This window comes from Festucalex cinctus, chromosome 17 (assembly GCF_051991245.1).
Source record: "Festucalex cinctus isolate MCC-2025b chromosome 17, RoL_Fcin_1.0, whole genome shotgun sequence".
In the NCBI taxonomy this organism is placed as follows: domain Eukaryota; kingdom Metazoa; phylum Chordata; class Actinopteri; order Syngnathiformes; family Syngnathidae; genus Festucalex; species Festucalex cinctus.
The window spans coordinates 14,154,947-14,176,963 of record NC_135427.1 but is presented as its reverse complement, the minus strand read 5'-3'; the positions used below and the strand labels follow the sequence as shown (position 1 = coordinate 14,176,963).

Genomic DNA, 22,017 nt, shown 5'->3' with positions numbered 1-22,017 from the left:
ACGAAAAAAAAAAAAAACTATTGGGAGGTTTTAACCATTTGAAAAATTAAATGCAGATGAATATACTGTACCATTATTATACTTTTTTCTTTGATTTTTTTTCAACTCTATCATATATTTATTATTTATCTCAACAACAACAGGACAGTATAAATGTTAAATGCACTGTCACAGCACAGCACATGTGGTGCCTTGAGAAACAAATTTAATTCATTCCATGGTCGTAACTCAAAACACTTGTATCTCAAGTCATCTTTTAATATTTAAATAAATGGAAATGCCATTAACCCATTCCAGCCTCCTTAGGAAACCTGACAAAACATTGTCGTTTTTTTGTTTGTTTGTTTTTTTTTTAATAAGGAAAATAGCATTCAATAATAGTTTACTTAATGCGCATGTATAATAACATAATTCATTAGAACGTAAAGAATTAAACAGTTCACGAATCAGGATTAATCCAATATGTGCACCTCTGGTGTGTGCAACTTGGCCACCAGGGGCATATACTCATGTAGACAACTGAAGATGTTTCACAATTACTTCTTAATTTATTGATGAAGATGAAACCTATATATGCTTTTATTTGTTATATTATTGGCCTATTCTTGTTTATTGCTGCATTTTCACTCCATTGATGGTATTCGTTCGTCGGAGCTGTGTTTGTTATTACACATTCGCATTGAGCCAACAGAACATAAAAATTCACTTAGTTTTGTTGACTTTGTATACAGTAAACGGATGGATAGCAAGATTGTGCATATGTACTTAATGTTCTGACTATCGTATAAAGATAGAACACACACATTCATGCGAATGCTGGAGCAGGTTCAGGTAGCGTTTGCCCGCGCGAGTCCGGTTCTAAGCAACCTGTGTGAAATTCAGGATGCTGTTGCGATGTGATCAAGTGGAAAGGTGGCTAGCCAGGAGGAAGGTGAGGGAGCTTGCACGGGAGCCAAAGGCATCTGCGTGGCCCCCCGGGGCCCTGCCGGGACTGATGAATAAACAGAGAACCAACGACGAGGCTGCACAGCGCCCAACCCGTCTCGACGTGTCTGACCACAGACAACTGTTAGGAAGGAATGATCACATTTTACATAAGTTAACTTTGTCAACACAAGCAGAAGTGTTCAGTTTTACATGGCATTGAAATTGTTTATTTAGGGTCAGTATTGAAAAGTTGTCTACTGTCTCGTTTTATTTAATATTGTGCTTGTGGAATATGAGTTAAGCAGCAAAATCCACGTTTTGTTTTGTTTTTCCATCTCAGGGGGCGGCCATTTTGCCACTTGCTGTCAACCGTCATTTTCAATTGACAGCAAGTGGCAAAATGGCCGCCCCCTGAGATGGGTAAAACCGGCTGGATTTTGCTGCTTAATTAACTGAAATTCCACAAACGCAATATTAATCAGAATGCCGTGTTTAGACCATATTACGGTCAAGAAAATTTTGGGGCTTACTTCCGTTTAAAGCAATTTAAAATGATAAATTAAAACTGGAGCGAGACAATACTGTATTTTTCCACAAACAAAGCCATCTTTGGATATTAACAACTTGCTAAAGATTAGCAGATATGCAACAGATATGAGAGGAAGCGTCCACAACATTAGGTACAGCTGCACAATCTATTACAGACCAAAACAAGAGTACTTTTAGTCACTCTGAGTTTAATTTAATCATATTTTGTTTTATTGTTCCTATTCCATTTTTTTTGTATTGATATTGTACAGTAGTGTCTTGAAATAAGAATTTAATTTGTTCTATTGAAATGAATGGAAATTACATTAATCGGTTCCAACATAAAAAAAAACATTAAATATATATTTAAAAAAAGCGAGACAATACTGTATTTTTCCACAAACAAAGCCATCTTTGAATATTAACAACGTGCTTAAGATGAGCAAATATGCAGTCACTCTGTGAGCTTAATGTGATTATATTTTGTTTTATTGTTCCTATTCCTTATTTGTATCAACATATAGTGGGTTGAGATAAGAATTTAATTTGTTCTATTGAAATGAATAGAAATGCCATTAATCTGTTCCAACATAAAAAAAAAACATGAAATAATATTAAAAATAGAACCCTATAATATTGTCCTTTATAAAAACAGAGTAAAAAAAATAATTAAATAGAATGTAACGAATTAAACCGTTTCCCCCACATTTTGTGCTTCAGTTCAATGGACATCGTGCTGCTCCTTCTGGTGTGCGCATTTTGGCCACCGGGGGGCAGTATAATACTAATGTTAGTTGAATAAGACGCCTGTGAGCATTATTTTAGTTGTCACGTGTCTGTTGGTTAAAAAGGTCACAACACCATGACGCTAATGCTATTTGCTAGCCCGTCTACAGCAAGACCGTGAACTTGAACTGCTTTTTTTTTTTTTCCATTTCTATATATATATATATATATATATATATATATATATATTTATTTTTTTTTGTATTTAATTTTGTTATTATATTTTTAATATCCATTTTGATATCCACTTTTATTTCTTTCTTTATTTTTTTTATTTTGGCAGTTTCAGTCCTCCATAAGGAACTCGTATCTGAAGTCACCACTGTATTTAGCTGTTATAAGATTGTGCAAGTGTATCATCGCTGCATGACGAGTAAGAAGTTCACCAAACAATATTAACGCAATCCAAAGATATTTACAAGACAGTCTCCAACTCCTTCACAGACAAGGAAGAGTCTGGATCCGCTTCTCCGGGGGTCTCCGCCAGAGAACTTTTCGGCTCGTCGTGTTTCTTGCTAGCTCTCGCGTGCCTCGCGAAGACCCCCCCGGCCCCTCCCGGCCTCCTCGCCGCCATCCCCGAGCACTCGCATTCACCGGCCGTGTGTCTGCTGGGCAGACCGCCGGCCTGGCGGGGCAGCCTGAGTCCCGCCCCACCGCCTGCGGCGAGGGGGAACGTTCGGTGGTTGGCGGCGGACACGCAGACGCTGTGGCTGGTGGTGGCGTGCGACATCATGCCGCCGTAGTAACAGCTGCCGCCGCCGTTACTGCTGGTTATCCGGGCTTTTTGTTTGAGGTCCAGTGCTAGGCTTCTTCTTAGCCACGCCTTCTTCACCTCCGCCTGCACCTTGAAGTAGGGCGGAAGTGAGCAAATGTGAAAAATGTAGGGTCACATCACAAATATGCAAGTGTGAAAAGTCTCAAATCTTAACCTTTAAAGGGACACTTGACTCACTGAACAATTTTCAGCAGTGAAAGTTCATATTTTGTCCAGAATGAATTTAATAACGTCATTATTTTTCATGTACAATTAATACCTTTAAAAACAATTTTTTTTCTCTTGCTGTTGACTAATGGTGACATCATCTGTGCTGAAGAAGTAGGTAACGACCAATCATGGCTCACCTGTTTTCAAGTTTGGTCCGTAAACTGAGCCATGATTGGTCGCTAGCTACTTCCTCAGCACAGGTGATGTCATCATCAGTCGACAGCAAGTAGAAAAATGACTTTTTATAGGTACTAATTGTACGCGAAAAATAATGAAGTTACCACATTAATTATAGCCAAAATACATGTTCACTTTTTACTGCTGAAAATGTCTCAATGAGTCAAGTATACATTTTAAGTTTCAAGCAAGTCAAGTCAAGTCACTATTTGGGTTAGCCAACTGAATAAGTCAAACAGTCTTGCTCTCGCACAACAAATACAGTGGATATCAAAAGTCTACACCCCCCTTTTGAAAAGCTAAATTTCTACTATATCCTCCTGACTACCAGCAATTCAAATTTGTCCTCTGTAGTGGACCTTTTGAAACCAGAATATCCCCCACCCAAGTGAATTAACTCCTTTTGTGCTCTGTAGACACATTCAGAGCTTTCCAATGATACCAAATGTGTAGGGGTGGGGCTTTGCTACCTTTGTTTGCATCATAAAAGAAAATGGCTTCCCTCAGTGCAAGCACTTTTTAGGGAAGAGGAAAAATAAGTGTATAACACTTTTTATTGAACAAATTTAGGCTTGTTATGTTAGCATGTGTTCTATAAGACTCTTAAGAACACATTAAAGTATTGTTTGAATTATTTTAACTGTATTTGAGCCTAGCATTTAAGTTTTAAAAAATGTCCTCTGTAGTGGACACATTATAGCTTAAAAATAACAACTTTTTTTCCAAAAATTTCTTTTGCAGTATTCCAGTTACCTCACAAAGATTGGGGAATATCAAAATAAACATGATTGGACAATACTTTTTTTCCCTGGTAGTCAGGAGGTTAAAAAAGAATTAGCAAGTGGGGCTGTGTTCAGAATGGGTTGATCCGATTGGTCGACTAGTCAAAGACTCAACTCGACTAGTCCACATCGCCGTTTAAAGCTTGGCTAATCGCTAATCCCGTGTTTTTGCCGTCTCATCTTCCAACTGGCCAATTTACAAGATGACTTTTGACTCACCGCCCGTAATGATGATGTGGATGAGATTAGCGATTAGCCTCGCTAGCTTTAGCCATTCCGATTCAATATTGCATGTCATCGTCCCAACATTACCTCGCCATTGCAGAAGCAGTAGATGAAGGCCACAAAAAATCCCTAAAACGATAAAGTTCACAATCAATTCCCCAAATCACCTTCCTCAATACGACGAGACACGACGCGTGGATTCCGTCCCACCTGCGACGAGTTGAAGAACATCTCGTAGTGCATCTGCACCTGCCACAGCAGCCCGGAGACTTCCGTGTAAGGGAGAGCCATGAAGACCATGTAGTGGACTCCAAACAAGGGCATGAGCACCAGCGTGGACTTGAGAAGCTTCCTGCAGGGTGAAGGTCCACGTAAAACATGTTGTGGGAGGGGCTAAGGGCAACTACGTCCCTCTTACCGGTATTGTTGACGAGGATCCAGTTTCCCAGTTTTGGTTTCCCATAATTTGGAGGCCAACACACGTATGATGTTGACAAATAGCAGGAAGTTCACCTGCACAAAAATAGTTCACCAATATTTTTTATGTTAATATAGTTTGACAGGCCACTTCAATAGCTACACATTCTATAACTAGGACTTTTGATAGATCAAATTTCATTAAATTTAACATAAAAAAAATTATGAAAAAAAAAAAGAGTTTTGTTTCTGACGCTGATGTGTTAAACTGCCGCAGTATAGCGCCAACTACTGCCCAGGCGGACTTACTCCATGTCAGAATTATAATTTTTTTGAGCGTCAGGAAATAAAGCCGATATTGGTACTCGCACATCTCTCGTGATTACTATTGCATGTAACAATGTTGATTCCTGTGGTACCTAATGAAGTGACCACTGAGTGTATTTTCCTTACAACAATGGCCGCCAGAATGGGAACTTGATAAATCCACTTCAGATTTCCAGCGCTGATGTCCCAACACCTACAAATCAAATATGTCATCTCACAATTGTATTTCCAATTCCCGTCTGAATTCTGATGCTGACTCACTGCGTGTCTGCCAGTGACGCCCGCACGCTGACCCAAATGGACACAAACAAAGCCGGAACGCCTACAATTACAATGACGGCCATTAGCCGGCGTGAGCCCGCCTTCTCCTCTCCCCTCCCCGGGTATGCTTACCCCACCCGATGATGGTGAGGGCCCACAGGTAGTTCTTGTCGGAAAGGAAGGCCATGAAGATGAGGCTGTGTAGGTAAAGGCCTTCCACCAAGATCCAGTAATGATTGGTCGCCAGGAAGTAGAGGAAGAAGGTGACGGCTACTTTGCAGCCAGCCTAAACGCACGCACGCACACACAAAGAGAAAGTGAAGGAAGTTAATTAAGGATTATTTTCTGCTGCTGTAAATATTGTACTTTTGATACATAAAATTTCATTTAAACTAGATTATTTTTTAGTTGCTGTTTTTTTCAAAGATTTTTTGTTTAATTTCATGGAAAATATTTTTCTGTTTTTGGGAATTTACGCCCCCAAATTTTTTTTTTTCAGTTTTCAGTTTTCAGATTTTTTTTTTAATTTTTTTTTACTAATTTTCTCCCCGCATTTTTCAACTTTTTGTGGATGTTTTTTGAAATAATTTGTATTCTGTTTTTCGGTCTACGGTATTTTTTTCTGTTTTTCGGACTATTTTTTTATTCTATTATTCAATGTTTTTGCTGTTTTGGGGAATCATTTTTATTGTTTTTCTGCCCAATATTTTTCCCTGTTTTTCAGGATTTGTTTTTCTGCTTTTCTCAATAATTGTTTTTTTCCCCCCTGTTTTTCTGAATATATGTGTTTTAATGACAGAAAACAATTTAAAAAATCTGGGAAAAAACAGAACAAGAAAAAAGCCTGAAAAAATATTTAAAAAAAACAAATTTAATTATTTTAATAGCATAACAGCAAATAACAACAAAGAGTACCCCATACCAAATCTTGCCCATCCCTTTTGTTATTACACTGACACAACAGATGCTGAATTCCAATTTTTAAATTCCTAAAACCCCAATTCAGACATTCAAACTCGGATGACACTGAAATACTTCCACACAGCTATCATGTGATTTGCGAACTACGGTATATTATTTTACCATTTGCTGCTTCTGCTCCCCGAGCGCGACTTCTGCTTCTGCACCCTCACCGGAGACCGAGTCGAGCACCGCGTCCTTCACGAAGATGCTGACGGCTCGGCATATGAAGGACGTGAAGAGGTGCACGTGGATGTAGTTGCGGGTGCAGTGGAGCCGTCTGAAGGGATGGACCATATACTTTGTACTTGCACCCGAATATAAATGAGGTCTCAATGAAAAGCAACAAATCAAAACTTTTCCGTCAGTTTTATCTTACTTGAAGTAGCAGAGGATGAAGACGGCCACCAGGAGGGACGCCAGAGAGACGGAGTAGCCAACAGTGTACATGAGGTGCAGTCTTTCAAACACCTTCTGCATGACAAAGACAAACACAGAAGACAATTTACTCGACCCAAATAACAGACGTGTTGAATATTTTATTCCATAGCACCTCTTCTTGAGTCCTGTAATTGGCTGACAAGTAGGTGGTGCACTCGCTGTAGTTTGCCCACGTCCGGTTGATGACGGACACCTGCTCCCAGTTACCTGACGCATCGCAGTGGCGGTAGGCGCGACCTGACGTCAACACAAATCTTTTTGCGTATTGTGGGACGTCGCGGGTTGATTAGAAGGTGCTCTACTTACCTCCGTGGTTGAAGTCGTAGATGTACTCGGGACAACCAACTGACACCAGCTGACCGGCGCTGCTCCTCGGCCAGCAGATGATGCCGTCCCACTCGGGGATGCAGTCGCTTTCTGCAGAGCACAAGCAAAAAAGTACGGTGAATAAATGACAAAAATGAAAATGGGCACTATTATTACGGAAGCATATTGCATTCACTTGGGGGAAAAAAATCTGTTGGGACTTTTCGGAATAATTTATTTCAGGCTTTTTTTTTTTTTTGTTTCTGTTTTTGAGAGTAATTTTTATAAATAAAAATAAAATAAAACCATTTTTATTTATTTATTTTAAAATATTGTTTTCTGTATTTTTTTAAATAATTTTCTGTCATAAAAATACAAGAAAAAAAAACAAAAAAAACAATTATTCAGAAAAGTAGCAAAATATTCTGAAAAACAGAAAAAAAAAAATGTGCCCCCCCCCCCCCAAAAAAAAAAAAAAACTTGAAAAAAAAATTCTGAAAAAGCACAAAAGAAATTCTAAAAAAAAAAAAAAAGAAAAAAAATCTGGAGAAACAGTCCCTTAAAAAATATTTGAAAAACAGAAAAAAATCCAAAAAGAGAGTGAGAGAGAAAAAAAGAGAATATATGGACTGCTTGAGAAAAACATTCTGAAAAACAGAAAATAAATTCCAAAAATACAGAAAAAAAAGTTGTCTGAAAAACAGAATAAAAATTATTCCAAATAAACAGCTAAAAAGTATTCTGAAAAATAGCCCCCCCCAAAAAAATAAATAAAAAACATTGAAAAACAGGGGGGAAATAGTCTGAAAAACAGGGGAAAAAAACATTTAAAAAAAATAATAACAAAATAAATTATTCTATAAAAAAACAAAATCTAGCCCCAATACCACCACCCCACCCCCAAAAGAAAAAGGCCCAAAAATAAATTATTCAGAAAAGGCAGATGGTTAAGGGACAATACACAATACTTTCTTATATATTGTAATATCACAAATAGTTTAAAAAAAAAGAAAAGAAAAGAAAAATCTTCATATTTGTATTGTATTTCAAACAATAACTTATTATAAATAAAATATGAGGTGAAACCTGAAATAAAATGTAAATAAAAAAACAGGAAGTTATTTTTTTGCCGCAAAATGTGTAAAAATGATGCATAGATTTATACCGTATGTCACATAATTACTCACAATGACTAAGATAAAGTGAAATATGGAATTATATTTAAAATGTAAAATAAAATAAAATACACATTCGACCTGTTCAACTGGCGCTGCAGCATCTCAATAATTTCTCCCATGAAAGCATTGAGGCGATCTTGCGGCTCATCTGCATTTGCATCACAGCGTGAATGAGAAACGTTTGGCCTTTGTCCGAGCTTCCGTCGGCCTGCAGGATATGACCTGCATTCACTTGTATCATATCAGCTGCCATACATCACGGCTGCAATAACAGCGCTCGCCCATTATGCATTCGCTCTGCCTGACCTTCAATTATATTTACAAATATAACCAAAAACTATTCCAGTCATTTGCATTTCGAAATGACAAACTTAATTAGCATCATAAAAGCAATGTGCAAACTGACCTTGCATGAGCGCCATTTGCGACTTGATGCTCTTTTCACACTTGGCATGAGCACCAATCAGCACGAAGATCTGCTCGTCACGCGTGATGACGTCATCGGAGTCCACCTGTCCAGTTGGGGAAAATGGATATTGCTCGTCAGGTGGGCGCAGACGTGAGATTTTACCACTTAACGGTATGTGCGATATGTGAGGTTGCACATGGCGCCATTTCTGGGGGGTTCAACACCCACTCAAACATGTACGCATATGATTGACGTTTGTAATGGGAATTTGAGGAATTTGTGTTGAGCGCCATTCAAGCTCAAATCCCACACAGATTCCATCTTTTTTTTTACAGAAACGTGCTATTCCTGTCGATTGCGGCTGTGGATACAGAGACCACACTAATCCATTATTTATACAACTAAATGTGTTAAAATTTAATAAATTGATGGAGTTTAACCGTCTCAAAATAATGTTTAAAGCACATCATGAAAGTTTACCAGTTAATATTCAAATAAAATTAAATTAAAAAAAAGAGAGAGAAAGTGAGCATAAATTAACTCATTCACTGCCATTGACGGAAAAAGACGTCAAATGATGCATTTTTGCTGGGCTGCCAGTGAATGTGTTAAGAGGAACAGATATTTTCTTGAGAACAAAATATAGAACAAAACAAAAAGAACAATGTGGAACAATCTGGATTGTAAAACAAAATCATCCCAGTCCATCTGTAGCTTCAAAAATCTGACAAAAGCTCAATTATTGAAAAAATACATATAGCACAAGGACATGCTGCTTAGTTATTACATAGAATTGTTATATTTAAAAGATTTTGACCGCTCACTGTTATTTACAGTGTGTTGATTTTTGTTGTTGTTGTTGTTGTTGATTGGGGGCAGATAACATAAGTTTTACTTCTTTCTGTCACCTTTCATTTCTCTTTTTTTAAGGAATGAAATAAAAAATTGAATTGAAAAAAATTGAAAGCTATAGCTACCCCACCACCTTTTTGAATTTACTTTTGAAATACTCCCCCTATTCTTGTAATATTCCAGCTTTACGTTACAATCAGTGCTTAAAATTGCTGTATCATCGATGCTAGTTTTGCTAGCTAGCTATGTGGTTTTGTATTGTGTGTTAGCATTAAGCTAACAGACCTTCATAACTGATTTGGCTCAATACGCAACGTGGAATTCTCTTTGTGTGATGTTTAGTTTGACAGCAAACTTCGACTGGGCGTGGCAGGAAGCCGTATTTACACTTTGTCACTTCCCACCGCTGACCACCGCCAAAGACAAACAGGCAGAAATGGCAGCTCATTCACCATTTTTTTTCCCACCACCTAGGACAATCTGTCAGCTCTTCCGGACAATTTTGACGACGAGATGCCTCAAGGTGTTGTGAAATAGTTGCGAGAGGACGCGGTATGTGATGACGCGCCGTCAACCCCTTTTGCTTGCCGCTGCCCGATCCCGGAAGAGCCCCCCGAACATGTGGCGGGACACAAGCGTGGCCTTTGTGCCTGAAAAATCAACTGCGCCAGTTTATGACTTCTAATATAAAAGCCTTTTTTTTTTTTTTTTTTTTAAGGTTGAGCTTTTGTTGCTTCACGGGATTCAATGTTAGCACAGCCACCGGCAAGGGGTTGCCATTAAACCTCTATTGTTTCTCAAAACATCTCAATAGTGGATTAGACGTCAAAGAAGAAGGTCAAGAAGCCCAAAAAACACATTTCATTAGGCGGCCCATTAAAATAAACTGCCAGTAGGTGAATTTTGGCGTTTGGCTTGGAATGTTGAGCGGGTATCAATTGTTTTGAGAACGTGAACGCTCAGCCTAAGTCAATAGGGACGGACATGTTGCGAAATGCAGTCAATCTCGTGTGGTGATTCCTGGAAGAAGCGTTTTTGCCATGTTGCGTCTGTTACAGACAGTGCGGTGGAGCTTCCAAAATGTGGTTTGACTTATGGAAGTGTATATCAAGGCAAATAATAAAATACATGAGACCCAATTCCTGAATAACGACACATAGTAAACAACAGTAGATGTTATGTTCTGGGGTTGGATCCCAAAAACACAGACACAAATAAGATTTGAACTACTCAAATCGAGAGGCGTGGAACAAACTTGACTAGACGAGAAACAACGAGAGTTGCACGGAGGAACAGAGGTAATAATCCGACAAAAACACACACTTCTCAAACAGGCTTCTATAGACAGATTAGCTAATATTAGTTATATTAGTTCATTTGAATGTTGTACTAAAAATATGAGAAAACTAAATCATGAAAATAAGGACAAACCGCTGAATACTTAATGGTGAGTTGATATGATTCTCATCAACTCTTCTGAGGTGGCAACACAAAGAAGAAGAAAAAAAAAAGAACACTTGTGGAATTCATTATAGAAATGAATTCTTGATGGTTTGAACACCAAACTAAATAAAGAATAAATTGTAAATGACTGTAACTATTGTGCAATATGTTTGTGCTGATGTCCAGATGGCAATAAATGATCCGACAGGCAGCACTTTGCCCTATTTCCGTAAACCCATTCCATGTTTAATTTTTAGACCGAGCGAGCATCATCTCGAGGTGGCCAAGATGAACTTTCGAAGGGTGAAAGGTGACTGCCTGGGCTGTCAGCGCTAACGGAGATTTATTTGTGAGGGGAAAGTAGACGCCAGGTTATCATCTGATGCTGGAGATTGGGAGCTTGACTGATTCAATGCCTGCTTTGTCATGTGGCAGCTCGTGACTTCGATCATAAAGCAACTCAACAAAAAAACAAAAAAAAAAGATTGTAATAATCCGGCAACAAATGTTGGTCAAGATTGGCAAAAAAAATGTGAATGCAGGAATTTATTTTCTTTTTTTATATTGTTACATTCAGGTTGCAGCTGCAAAAAAAAATATATATATAATAATCCAGATGTTTATTTTGATTTGCGGGAACAAAATTCGAGAGTCCTATTTTTCTTTGGTTCATTTTTCAATTCGTCCAAAACTGCTACTAATACTATTATTGCCAAAATTAAAATAAAACACAATTAAACGGTACATGTTATGATTTTAAAACAACAGTACAAATTTACATTCTGTGAGCTTAATACTACTTATAGTTAGGAATTTTACCACCTGCCTGAGGTCTGCACTCTAGTAAGGGTTCGTTTGTTTTTTGGCTTTGGATTTTACAAATCAAATTAAACGCATATCTAAATTACGAATTCCCATTGCTTTCATATCTCTGCTGAAAGCCCGCCATGTTTCCTGGGGGGGAAAAAAAATCAAACCAAAAACTTCACAATGCTCTGTGACATTTTCCATATTTGGCCTCAAGTCGGGAGTGCTATTTCTTACATTCATATGTCGCTGTGGGACAATATTTGATTCATACCATTACATGACATTTTAAAGTACAATACTGTATTTTTCAACTATAGTTTAGGGCTGGAGCGAAATAAAATTCATTTATATGAATATTTTCAACAAATTGGCTGGGTTTAGTTTATTTTGAACAAGAAATGAATTAGTGTGCAAAAAAAAAAAAAAAAAAAAAGACATAATCAATGAGTCAATCAGCCAAACATGAAAAGGGGCCCACTTACCAGTCCTGTCACAATCCTTCCACTGTGAAGAAGCACCACAAAAGCAAATCCAAGTCCAAGCCACATCCCGTCTTTCATTGTGGCAACTTCAGCTGAACGTTGTATAATTTTCCACACGAAACCTCATGTCCACTCATCCCAAAACTCTCACCTGGGCTCCTTTCCTGCGTTGTTGTGTCAAAAAAAAAAAAAAAATACAAATAAATTACATTTCAGAGTCTCTTTCGTGCACCATGATTGTTCAGATTGTGATGTTGCTGTGCATGGCTCAGTGGACACAATGAGGGAGAGCGAGAAAGGGAAAGTGCAGAAGAAACGTGCTACCTTGTGGGGAGGAGAGAGAGAGGGAAGAAGAAATGGGGAGGACACCTCCTCCTTCTGCAGTTGTTTGGAAGTTTATCTCTCACAGGAGGTCTCATCTTGACTGTCTTGAGGACATATCTGGTGGTCGTGCCATGGAAAGCAAAACAGACACTCTAGAATCAGGACAATATCAAGTACTGTATATTAAACTTGCCGTTAGATTTGAACAGGCCCTCCCTTTTTACAAAAGAAAAAAAAGAAAAGAAATAATGATCATCAAACTTTACAATACATATAGTATGGCGGGGGGTTCCAGTATACCTAATTATATGGGGCTTTTTCAGATAAATTTTAATTAATTAGCCCAAAATTACAAAATGGCTGCTACAAACCAAAATGGATGACGTGCTGCTCAAATTAATGTATGGATCGTTGAAGGCAAGTTTGTCCATCTATCAAGTGGTGATACTGAATGAATTTGTAGGATTTTGTTTTTGACATGAAAAATACCAGTTTCCGCTCACGTGGAGGCAAATAGGTAATTAATTCATTGTGTAATGATAATAAGCAAAACAATTACAAGCGGGCCTAATTGTCCGTTTTATCTTTCCAAATCACGGAAGTCTTTGAAGGCACCGTTCGGATGACTGAGAGAGCAAGTGGCGGCTGATTGGTTGAAAACCAGGAAGTAAGCGGCATTCGCGTGCTTGCCGTGCTGTGGTTGATGAATAAAAAGGGAATTTATTAGTTTGAGCCTTGGCGTGGGTCCGTAATTACAGCTGAGAGTAAGTAGGTAAATTAAACAACCGTCTGCAAACACGCAAGACTGTATAAGCAAATAGGGATTTATTTGACGGTATATTTGGTAATACGGAAGCCTGGCTTCGATTCGCGTCATCACAACCCGGAAGTGACGGGTTCGTAACAAGGACGGTGTCAAAAACTTATCCAACATTAAGCAGTCTTAATTGCAATCTTTGTGCAAAGTTTAGCAGAAGTAATTTGACAGCGCGTTTGGGTTAAATTTTATCGCCATGTGTTTGTAGTCGAAAAGAACCGTGTAGAGTTTGTGTTCGTGTGGGAAGGGTATGGCATGGCGGGGCGAATGGTGCTCGGAACTATCCGGACCATGCGACCCATCGATCGGGTTTGGAGGTATCCTCCTGTCCGGGCTGTGCACCCGAGCCCCGCCTTATGCGCAGGCCACAACAAGTGGTCCAAAGTGAAACACATTAAAGGTCCTAAAGATGAGGCGAGGGGGCGAATGATAGCCAAGTTTGTCATGTTGATCAAGAATGTGGTGAAAGGTGAGCAGAACTTGACGGATTTTTTTCCATGGCTTTTTAATCTCAATTTCATTGAGTTATTCTTGTCCTTTTCAGAGGGTGGACCCAATCCAGACATGAACCTCAATTTAGCCCATCTGCTGGAGCAGTGCAGAAACAAGAACGTACCGAAAGCATCCATCGAGAACGCAATCAAGAATGCGGTGCGTTTGTAATCTTGGGTTGTAATTCAGTTTCATACATCCATCTCCTACACACTTAACCTCATTAGGGTCGTGGGTAGAGGTGGCATTGGCGTTTCGTCAATTAGCGTGCACCTCCAAATCACACGACTGTGCATGATAAAGAACCTTTTCCGTGTTCTCCATCCACAGGAGAAGGCCAAACCGATGTCGCAGTTTATGTTTGAAGCTCGGGGACCAGGTGGATGCCTTCTGCTGATTGAAGTCCTGACTGATAACAGCACGCGTAGCAAGCAGGACGTCCGATCCGTCCTCAGTAAAAACGGGTCAGGCGGGCTTCCTGTTTTTTTTGTTCTGATTTAATCCCTGTATTCTTTTTTTTGTCCATTTCAAAGCCATAATATCATGTAAATAACTCCACATGCATCAACACTGGACACTGAATACCCTTAAAATTGTCTACAGCTGCCACAAGATGGCAGTAAAGCACTACCTTCACTACACTTACACTCTGAATGGAATGAACAAAAACAGAAAAACAGAATTGTAGTGCAAATCCAACCTGATAACCAATTCCATATTTGGTACCTGCCTGAACCTGCTGTGATTGTGTATCCGGTCCACAGTGGGATGTTATCAGAGGGAGCGCGCTATAACTTTAGCAAGAAGGGCGTGGTGGTGGTACCCGGACAGAACGTCACAGCCGACCGAGCGCTGGAACTGGCCATAGAGGCTGGAGCGGAGGATGTCCAAGAGACGGAGGACGAGGAGGATGACACGCCCCTCCTGCGGGTATATCATAAGGAAATGAACCATTCTTCATCAAATACTTAATCGAGATTTTTCAGTTTTTAACCCGAATTTAGGGTCAGTATTTTGAACACAAACTGACAGTTGTCCCCCCCCCCCCCCCCCCCCCCCAGTTCATTTGTGACGATGCGGACCTGCGGAAGGTGCGGACGTCCCTGGAGGAGCTGGGGATGAAGGTGATGTCGTCAGACTCGGAGTTTGTCCCTCGTGACTTCTTGCCTCTGGACCAGGCGCAGCTGGAGGCGGCCTCCGCGCTCGTCGAAGCCCTTGGTGACTGTCCGGACGTGGTTCGCGTCTGGGACAATATCCAGGCTCTGAGCTGAGAAGGTTTCGTGAGACTGTGGACACTTTTGCATATTCAGCGTGTGGAATACTTGCCCACACAAAGAAAGGGGGGGAAAAAGATGCGTTATTGTAGATAAGAATTGATGTAAATGCTCATATTAAAAAAAAAATTCATCCATTGAATCATGTCTTTCAATCAATTGTGAGCTTCTGCGTGGTATTTTGTTCAACAACTACAATAATGATTTCAAGTGGAATACACTTGACAATGCAGCAATAAAGATGAAGGTCAAAATTGAAGGACGTCATCACAGATCATTTCAACCTCGCAGCATTATGTGTCAACACTGCAGTCAATAAGATAACACATTAGTGGTATGGCATGCCACATATCGAACACTTTCTGTATGTTATGCATTATAGAGTTGGGGGATGTTTTCTGACTGCTCAATAAAACTTTAAAATACACAAAACAGAAAACGAGTCTTGTAAATTATACAGTAGCTGTGATTCCTAAATTTAAAATGCCAAATAGCTCTTGAGAGCCCCCAAAACTTATTTATTTATTTGCTTTTGATGACCAAATAAAAATAATAGAAATCAAAATTTTTGAATCACCTTTTTTGGGGGTAGGATTTTCTTGACATATCTTTGTAATCGTTTAAACCTTTTACATGACTACATGACTCAGCAGAAATGAATACTTTGGAAAGTATCACTCAAACCAAAGCAAACCATGTTACTCTTCTTTTCAGAAGAAGATATTAAAGGGCTTTGTTTTTATTATAAAGCTAAATTTGCTCGACCAGTAAGCGTAGCAGCTAAGACACCTAGCATAGCAGCTAAGAATGCTAGCATGTACTAAACAAAAACCGTTAGCATCAACTCGCAACCCTGTTACTGAAATTATAGTGATTAAATTAATATTCAAATAAAAGGTAACTAATTTTAAAAGACTTATTCAGCAATATTTTAAGCCTTTCCAGGTTCCAGTATTTTGTCAAAAGGAACAAACTGTATGATATGACAAATAAGATTTCGATGATATTGTTTTTTGAGATAACGATGAAATCATCTAAAATAAATATCAAGTTTTTAAATAATATCAGTGTCCAATTCATTGTTAATTCCGGATTGACCCTTAAATATGTAGCAACAACTACGTCGAGGATCCATAGAACGCAATGTAAAACGTCAACTGGGGAAGTCCGTTGTAACAGCCCTCCGGCTTCATTTCTGTGTTTACCAATGACAGTCATTGATTTTCCCCTCACTTCCGCGGGAGCTACAACGTGGCATCGATCGGTTTTCCAGCGTTGACGAAGACATGCGAGCTGCGGGCCACAGAGTCGTCACAGGACATGCCAGAAAGGAGGGTCCGACACTGACATTTGCATCCGTTCTGACAACAACAGAGCCATGAATGGGAAGTGGCGACCATTCCTAATCGCATACATGGATGTTTGACTATTGGAGTGAAAAAGAAGGACCAACGGTTCCACAAATCAGATATGTTTGATTCTTGACGTTTTTGTATCAAATTGCTGATGGGAAGAGTCCTCCATCTTCCTGTAGATGTCCGACTTGGACCCGATGAAGTGCGGGGGGCCAGCCGGCAGGATCCCCGAATGCCGATCTCCTCCAGTCCCCAGGATGGAGCTTCTCAGCCCTTCAAAGGTAAAGGGTCACTCTCAGAACATCACAGAGAAGGTCACCCAGGTATGATTGAGGAGTCAATAGATTGTGCAGGTTCAGTTTTTTTTTTTAAATGTATTTTAAAGCCCTACGCTCATGATTGCCGTTAATTGGACTGCAAGTGGAAAAATCACTAGTTTGTTCGGGTGGCTATGTTTTTCTTCCGGGTGACAAGAGCAACGTTCATTGAACCGCAGTTCAATTGAGTTTCTGCCCAGGGGAGAATCAGCATTCTGCATCACTGCCTCTCTGGGACGCTGGCTGCTACCGGAGCTCCTAAGCATGGAAAAGCTAGAACCATCCTAACTGAAATTAAACTTCAAACGAGACTAAGGAGAAGATTTCCTAACTCTGGGATGTTCTTCTTAGCCCAACCGGATATAATTTGAATAACTTGTTTTTTCCTTCGCTGAGAGAAGCACTGGCTTTCAGGATGCACCGTCATGGACAAGACAGAACTCAGTCTCTAAAGGTTTCTATTTAGTGAGCTCTCATAGTTGGATGGCGGTAACTGGACTTGGTAGTTGAAGACTTCAGAGTCAGGAGTCAAGTTACCTCCATTTCGTGATTTATTGTATTGTATTGATATTGTTTGGTCAACTTCCTTTATGTCATTGAAGTTTCACATTTGATCCAAACCGTTTGAGCTTTATTTGATATCCTTGGTACCTGATTTAAGGTCCTTCTACAAGTACACTCTTGTCTTTCGGACATTCCTGATCTAGTTATTGCTCTATTTCTTTTCTGCTTCAGGTTCTTTCCCTGGAGTCTGACATACTGCCAGAACATAAACTTCAAGTCCCAGAGACAACGTGGTGGATCTTGCTCCACTACAGCCCCTTCAAGGCCTTCTGGGACTGGATCATTCTCCTCCTGGTGCTCTACACGGCGGTGTTCACTCCGTACTCGGCGACGTTCCTCTTGAACGAGCACGGCGACGTGCGCCAGAGGATCTGCGGCTATACGTGCAACCCGCTCAACGTGGCCGACCTGATGGTGGACGTACTGTTCATCGTGGACATTGTCATCAACCTGCGCACCACTTACGTGGACCACAACGATGAGGTGGTGACGCAGCCTGGCCGGATCGCAAAGCATTATATCAAAGGGTGGTTCCCTATTGATCTGTTTGCGGCAATCCCATTTGACCTTCTGATTTTTAGGTCTGGCTCTGACGAGGTAAGACCATTAGTCATTTGTATTTGTATCCATTGAAATGTTAATTGTCCTCAGTACAGTATGCCCGATTTGATGTTCTCTCTGCTGTTCCCTAATCATCTCTTCCATACTTCCACAGATGGTGACCTTAACAAGCCTGCTCAAAACGGCTCGCTTGCTGCGGTTGGTCCGTGTGGCGAGAAAGATGGACCGTTACTCCGAGTATGGAGCCGCCGTTCTCTTCCTGCTCATGTGCACTTTTGTGCTCATCGCCCACTGGCTCGCCTGTATCTGGTACGCGATCGGCTTCGTGGAGAGACCCTACACAGAGACTGGTTGGCTAGACAACCTGGCCGAGCAACTCGGCAAGACGTACGACGAAAGCGACTCCGGCTCCGGTCCGTCTGTCAAAGACAAATACGTGACCGCTCTGTACTTCACCTTGAGCAGTCTGACAAGCGTCGGGTTCGGGAATGTCTCTCCCAACACAAACTCGGAGAAGATCTTCTCCATCTGTGTCATGGTCATTGGCTGTGAGTAAATCAATTCTTTAGTGGAACGACTCCCAACCACTGTGCCAATTTCACATAATTGATCTGTCATAAGATGTGACATCAACTGGTATGTTCCTTGACTTGATAAAGCATGTTGTGTTCTGCTTCTTCCCTGTCAGCTCTTATGTATGCCAGCATATTCGGGAACGTGTCGGCCATAATCCAACGGCTGTACTCCGGTACGACTCGCTACCATACCCAGATGCTACGTGTCAAAGAGTTCATCCGCTTCCACCAAATCCCTGTCAGCCTGCGTCAGCGACTGGAGGACTACTTCCAGCACGCATGGTCCTACACGAATGGCATCGACATGAACGCTGCAAGTTTGTTTGTTTCTGGAAACACTCAACAAGCCTGCAGTCCAATGACCTAACGGGTGTGAAAGTCTACAACTCAGTTGTCTTCTCCTACGCAGGTGTTGAAGGGCTTCCCAGAGTCCTTGCAAGCAGACATTTGTTTGCACTTGAACCGATCTCTGCTGCAGACGTGCAAGGCTTTCCGCGGTGGCAGCCAGGCCTGCCTGCGAGCTTTGACCATGAGGTTCAAGACGGTCCACGCACCTCCGGGTGACACCCTCATCCACTATGGCGACATCCTTGACTCGCTCTTCTTCATTTCGCGGGGTTCCATCCAAATCATCAGGGATGATGTGGTGGTTGCCATACTAGGTAATGTGTTGCCCATCTGCATATTAGACCCGAGGTGGGCCTAAACACCACACTCACAAAAAAAAAAAATCAATAACCAACTTCTCTACTGAGCACAACAGAATATTAGTGTAGATCCAACCTGATAACTAATTCCATAACTGGTTTCTGCCTCAACGCATGTGGCATCTCTTATAGAGAAGGATGACATCTTTGGTGAGCCGGTCCACCTTTATGATGATCCTGGGAAGTCCAGTTCAGATGTGCTCACAATCACTTATTGTGACCTGCACCGGATTCTGAGAGATGACCTGCTGGAAGTTCTGGATATGTACCCCAGCTTTGCGAGCAACTTCTGGAGGAATCTAGACTTGACGTTCGACCTCAGAGATGTAGGTTTGGAAATACTGCTCCGGATCTGTGACAGTTTTGGATTTGTACAGATAACTACAATATAGAGTTCTACGGTCTATTAGGCAGATCAAGCGGTGTCAATATTAACTGACGATTCTGGGGACGATAGCGATTACAGCCACGGATCTAGGCACAAAATCCACTCTCTGGACTGCAGAATCCGACCAGGTGAGGCGTCTGAATTCACTGCTTTTAACTCAACCAGCAAGTCTTCACATTTCATTGTCCTAAAACAGACGGAATGGATCATGAGAATTCCTACCCTCTTCAGTCCTGCCGGCATCTCTGCTCCCCACCCCAAGACCGCTGGGAAGACTGCTGTAGCTGCGGGTCCCCGTGTTCCCAGTCCAGCGAGAACTCCACGAAACCTCTTGCTCAAGGTGCCAAAGTAGAGTTTTGCCCCTCAGAAGAAGGCAGACGAGGGTACCTAAAGACCTAAAGCACCAGCAAGTCAGATGGAAGGACCATCCATTGTTTTATTCCCATTGTCCGCAGCTTCGTCTTTAAATGTGCCGGAAATGTTGCACTACTGGACAGATCAACGATCTCAACAGTTCTCAAGTCGGGCCTGGCGATCGTCTTCGGACCGCAACTCTTACCATCCGCCACCCTTCATTGAAGAGCGGCCAAGCGAGCTTGAATCTCGACTGGAAATTTTGCATTCACAGCTGAACAGGTCAGTTAAGCCCAGAAGCATGAAAGTTGCACTAACTTGATCTGCCTGTGGAAATAAACAGATTTTGATCAGTAGTTTGGATACCCTGGTATCTATTACTTCCCCAGATTGGAGACCCGTATGACGGCTGACATCAACGTCATCCTCCAGCTTCTACAGAGGCAGATTGCTCCCGTCCCTCCGGCTTACAGCACCGTGTCGTCTCGGACAATCTCGACTGACTCAACGGGCCTGTATGGTAGCGGCACACCCGTGCTGCATGCAATGTACCCTATTGCCCCCTTGCACATAGACAGCCCAGCACCCACTCCGGTATAGTTAACAGTCACCATTCAACTCACACTTGTAGAAGCACAGATACTTGTTTAAATTTAAAATAAAAACTGTGGTAAAATTATAAGTATTCATTTTTTTTCATCTGTGTTACTCTAGAGTTCAACCCAGTCAGAATTGAAATTCGCAGAGAAGTCCCAAGAGTCGGCATCCAGCGGTACCCCCGAAACAGAAACTCATCCACGTTCAAGTCCGGAACGACCACATGCCATGAACCTGGGGACTTGTGCCTCACTGAATTACCCTTCGCTGCCGGACAACCTGGACATGACCTCAGGACTGTCTGAGATCCATAAACATCTCTCAGAACCAGTACTTCCTGTCATTTAATAGGGAGCACCGGGTCAGTGTGACTTTCTAAGTTGAATGGACACATTCTCCGTCAGTCCATTTTGTAAGTCCCAAAAGTGGAATAGCAGCCGAGTTAGGGAACATGAATCTTAAGACTTGACTTGAGTAAGACTTAAGTCACCAATTTCTCACTTGAGAATTGCTTGTTGGAAACTTATGAAAGACCCAAATACATTATAAGTTTAAAAATGTGAATGAGAAACTGTTCTCAATTGCCTTAACTGGTTTAACAAATAATACATAAATAAAAATCTTGTATTATGTGGTCTCAACGTTCCCCGAATGGGGTTCGGGTTTCTTCCCTAGGCTTGTCTGTAGTGCAGCTCTGACCCTGTGACTTTCTAGACAATCATATTGGATAAAGACGCGGTCAAGCCGGATGGAGGTCCAACTAGACTTTATTGATCTCGCTCCATGCAGTATGTGGTTCCGTATGACCCGAGGCACCAGCTGCATGACCCAGATTTTATCCCAGTGCTCATACATACATCGGCATTTGAAGCATTTGACCGTTCCCTTGGTCATGGCTGTCCCAAAAAAACAGTTCAGCAGCAGTTTCAGTAGCTTCATGGCCATCACATGACGTTTCTCAAAACAGGATCTGTTCTTGATCAACCATACAACGGAAGACCTGCAACTATCACCACTGAGGAAAACAAAAGTTACAACTGCGACTACTGTACGGTTCTATGAGTCCCAGACGACCGCCAGAGCATCCTGTCACTTGGAATCCATAGATTCCGTAGTAAACAAACCGCGAGTGACACCAGAACTTATACTTAGACTAGGGTCATCCAGGGGTGACACATTTAGGTATGCATATGCGGTCGGTAGAGACAAAAAAAAAAAGAACACCAAACTTATGGAGCAGGCAGTCTTGCCAAGCCAGGGTAAATCTATCTTCTCCAGAGGACTGCACTTGAACCCAGGATCAACAGAACCTCGATTCAGTAGACTCATCAGTGAGTGTTAAAACTTTACTTGTACGAACTTTGGGTTGTTCAAAGGCTTCAGGCGGACATTTACG

At 41.1% G+C, this 22,017-nt stretch overlaps 3 protein-coding genes across 4 annotated transcripts; 2 read left to right on the top strand and 1 right to left on the bottom strand.

Moving 5' to 3' along the window:
* Nucleotides 1–1,131: 1,131 nt before the first annotated feature.
* pth3r (parathyroid hormone 3 receptor) lies at nt 1,132–12,423 on the bottom strand. Its single transcript, XM_077503756.1, is given in 14 exon segments — nt 1,132–3,085; nt 4,498–4,539; nt 4,621–4,762; nt 4,829–4,923; nt 5,281–5,347; nt 5,416–5,476; nt 5,548–5,701; nt 6,499–6,655; nt 6,755–6,849; nt 6,929–7,053; nt 7,123–7,233; nt 8,707–8,812; nt 12,297–12,401; nt 12,403–12,423. Coding segments are annotated over 14 exon segments (1,710 nt in total). The 3' UTR covers nt 1,132–2,656.
* An 863-nt stretch (nt 12,424–13,286) lies between these two features.
* taco1 (translational activator of mitochondrially encoded cytochrome c oxidase I) lies at nt 13,287–15,462 on the top strand. The gene is made up of 5 exons (XM_077503758.1): nt 13,287–13,906; nt 13,982–14,088; nt 14,260–14,393; nt 14,694–14,859; nt 14,991–15,462. The coding sequence occupies exons 1-5, from the start codon at nt 13,693–13,695 to the stop codon at nt 15,198–15,200; spliced, it is 831 nt and encodes a 276-aa protein (XP_077359884.1). The 5' UTR covers nt 13,287–13,692; the 3' UTR covers nt 15,201–15,462.
* Nucleotides 15,463–16,280: 818 nt separating this feature from the next.
* On the top strand, nt 16,281–21,787 carry kcnh6b (potassium voltage-gated channel, subfamily H (eag-related), member 6b). Of its 2 annotated transcripts, XM_077503755.1 has the most exons (11): nt 16,285–16,839; nt 17,611–18,036; nt 18,155–18,548; nt 18,689–18,888; nt 18,985–19,237; nt 19,415–19,608; nt 19,693–19,798; nt 19,867–20,010; nt 20,126–20,306; nt 20,414–20,618; nt 20,739–21,787. In XM_077503755.1, the coding sequence occupies exons 1-11, from the start codon at nt 16,738–16,740 to the stop codon at nt 20,967–20,969; spliced, it is 2,436 nt and encodes an 811-aa protein (XP_077359881.1). In that variant the 5' UTR covers nt 16,285–16,737; the 3' UTR covers nt 20,970–21,787. The 2 variants fall into 2 exon arrangements, 1 of the variants encoding a protein (XP_077359881.1); XR_013279590.1 differs by lacking the exon at nt 20,739–21,787 and having other exon boundaries at nt 16,281–16,839; nt 19,867–20,053; nt 20,414–20,551.
* The last annotated feature ends 230 nt before the right edge of the window (nt 21,788–22,017 follow it).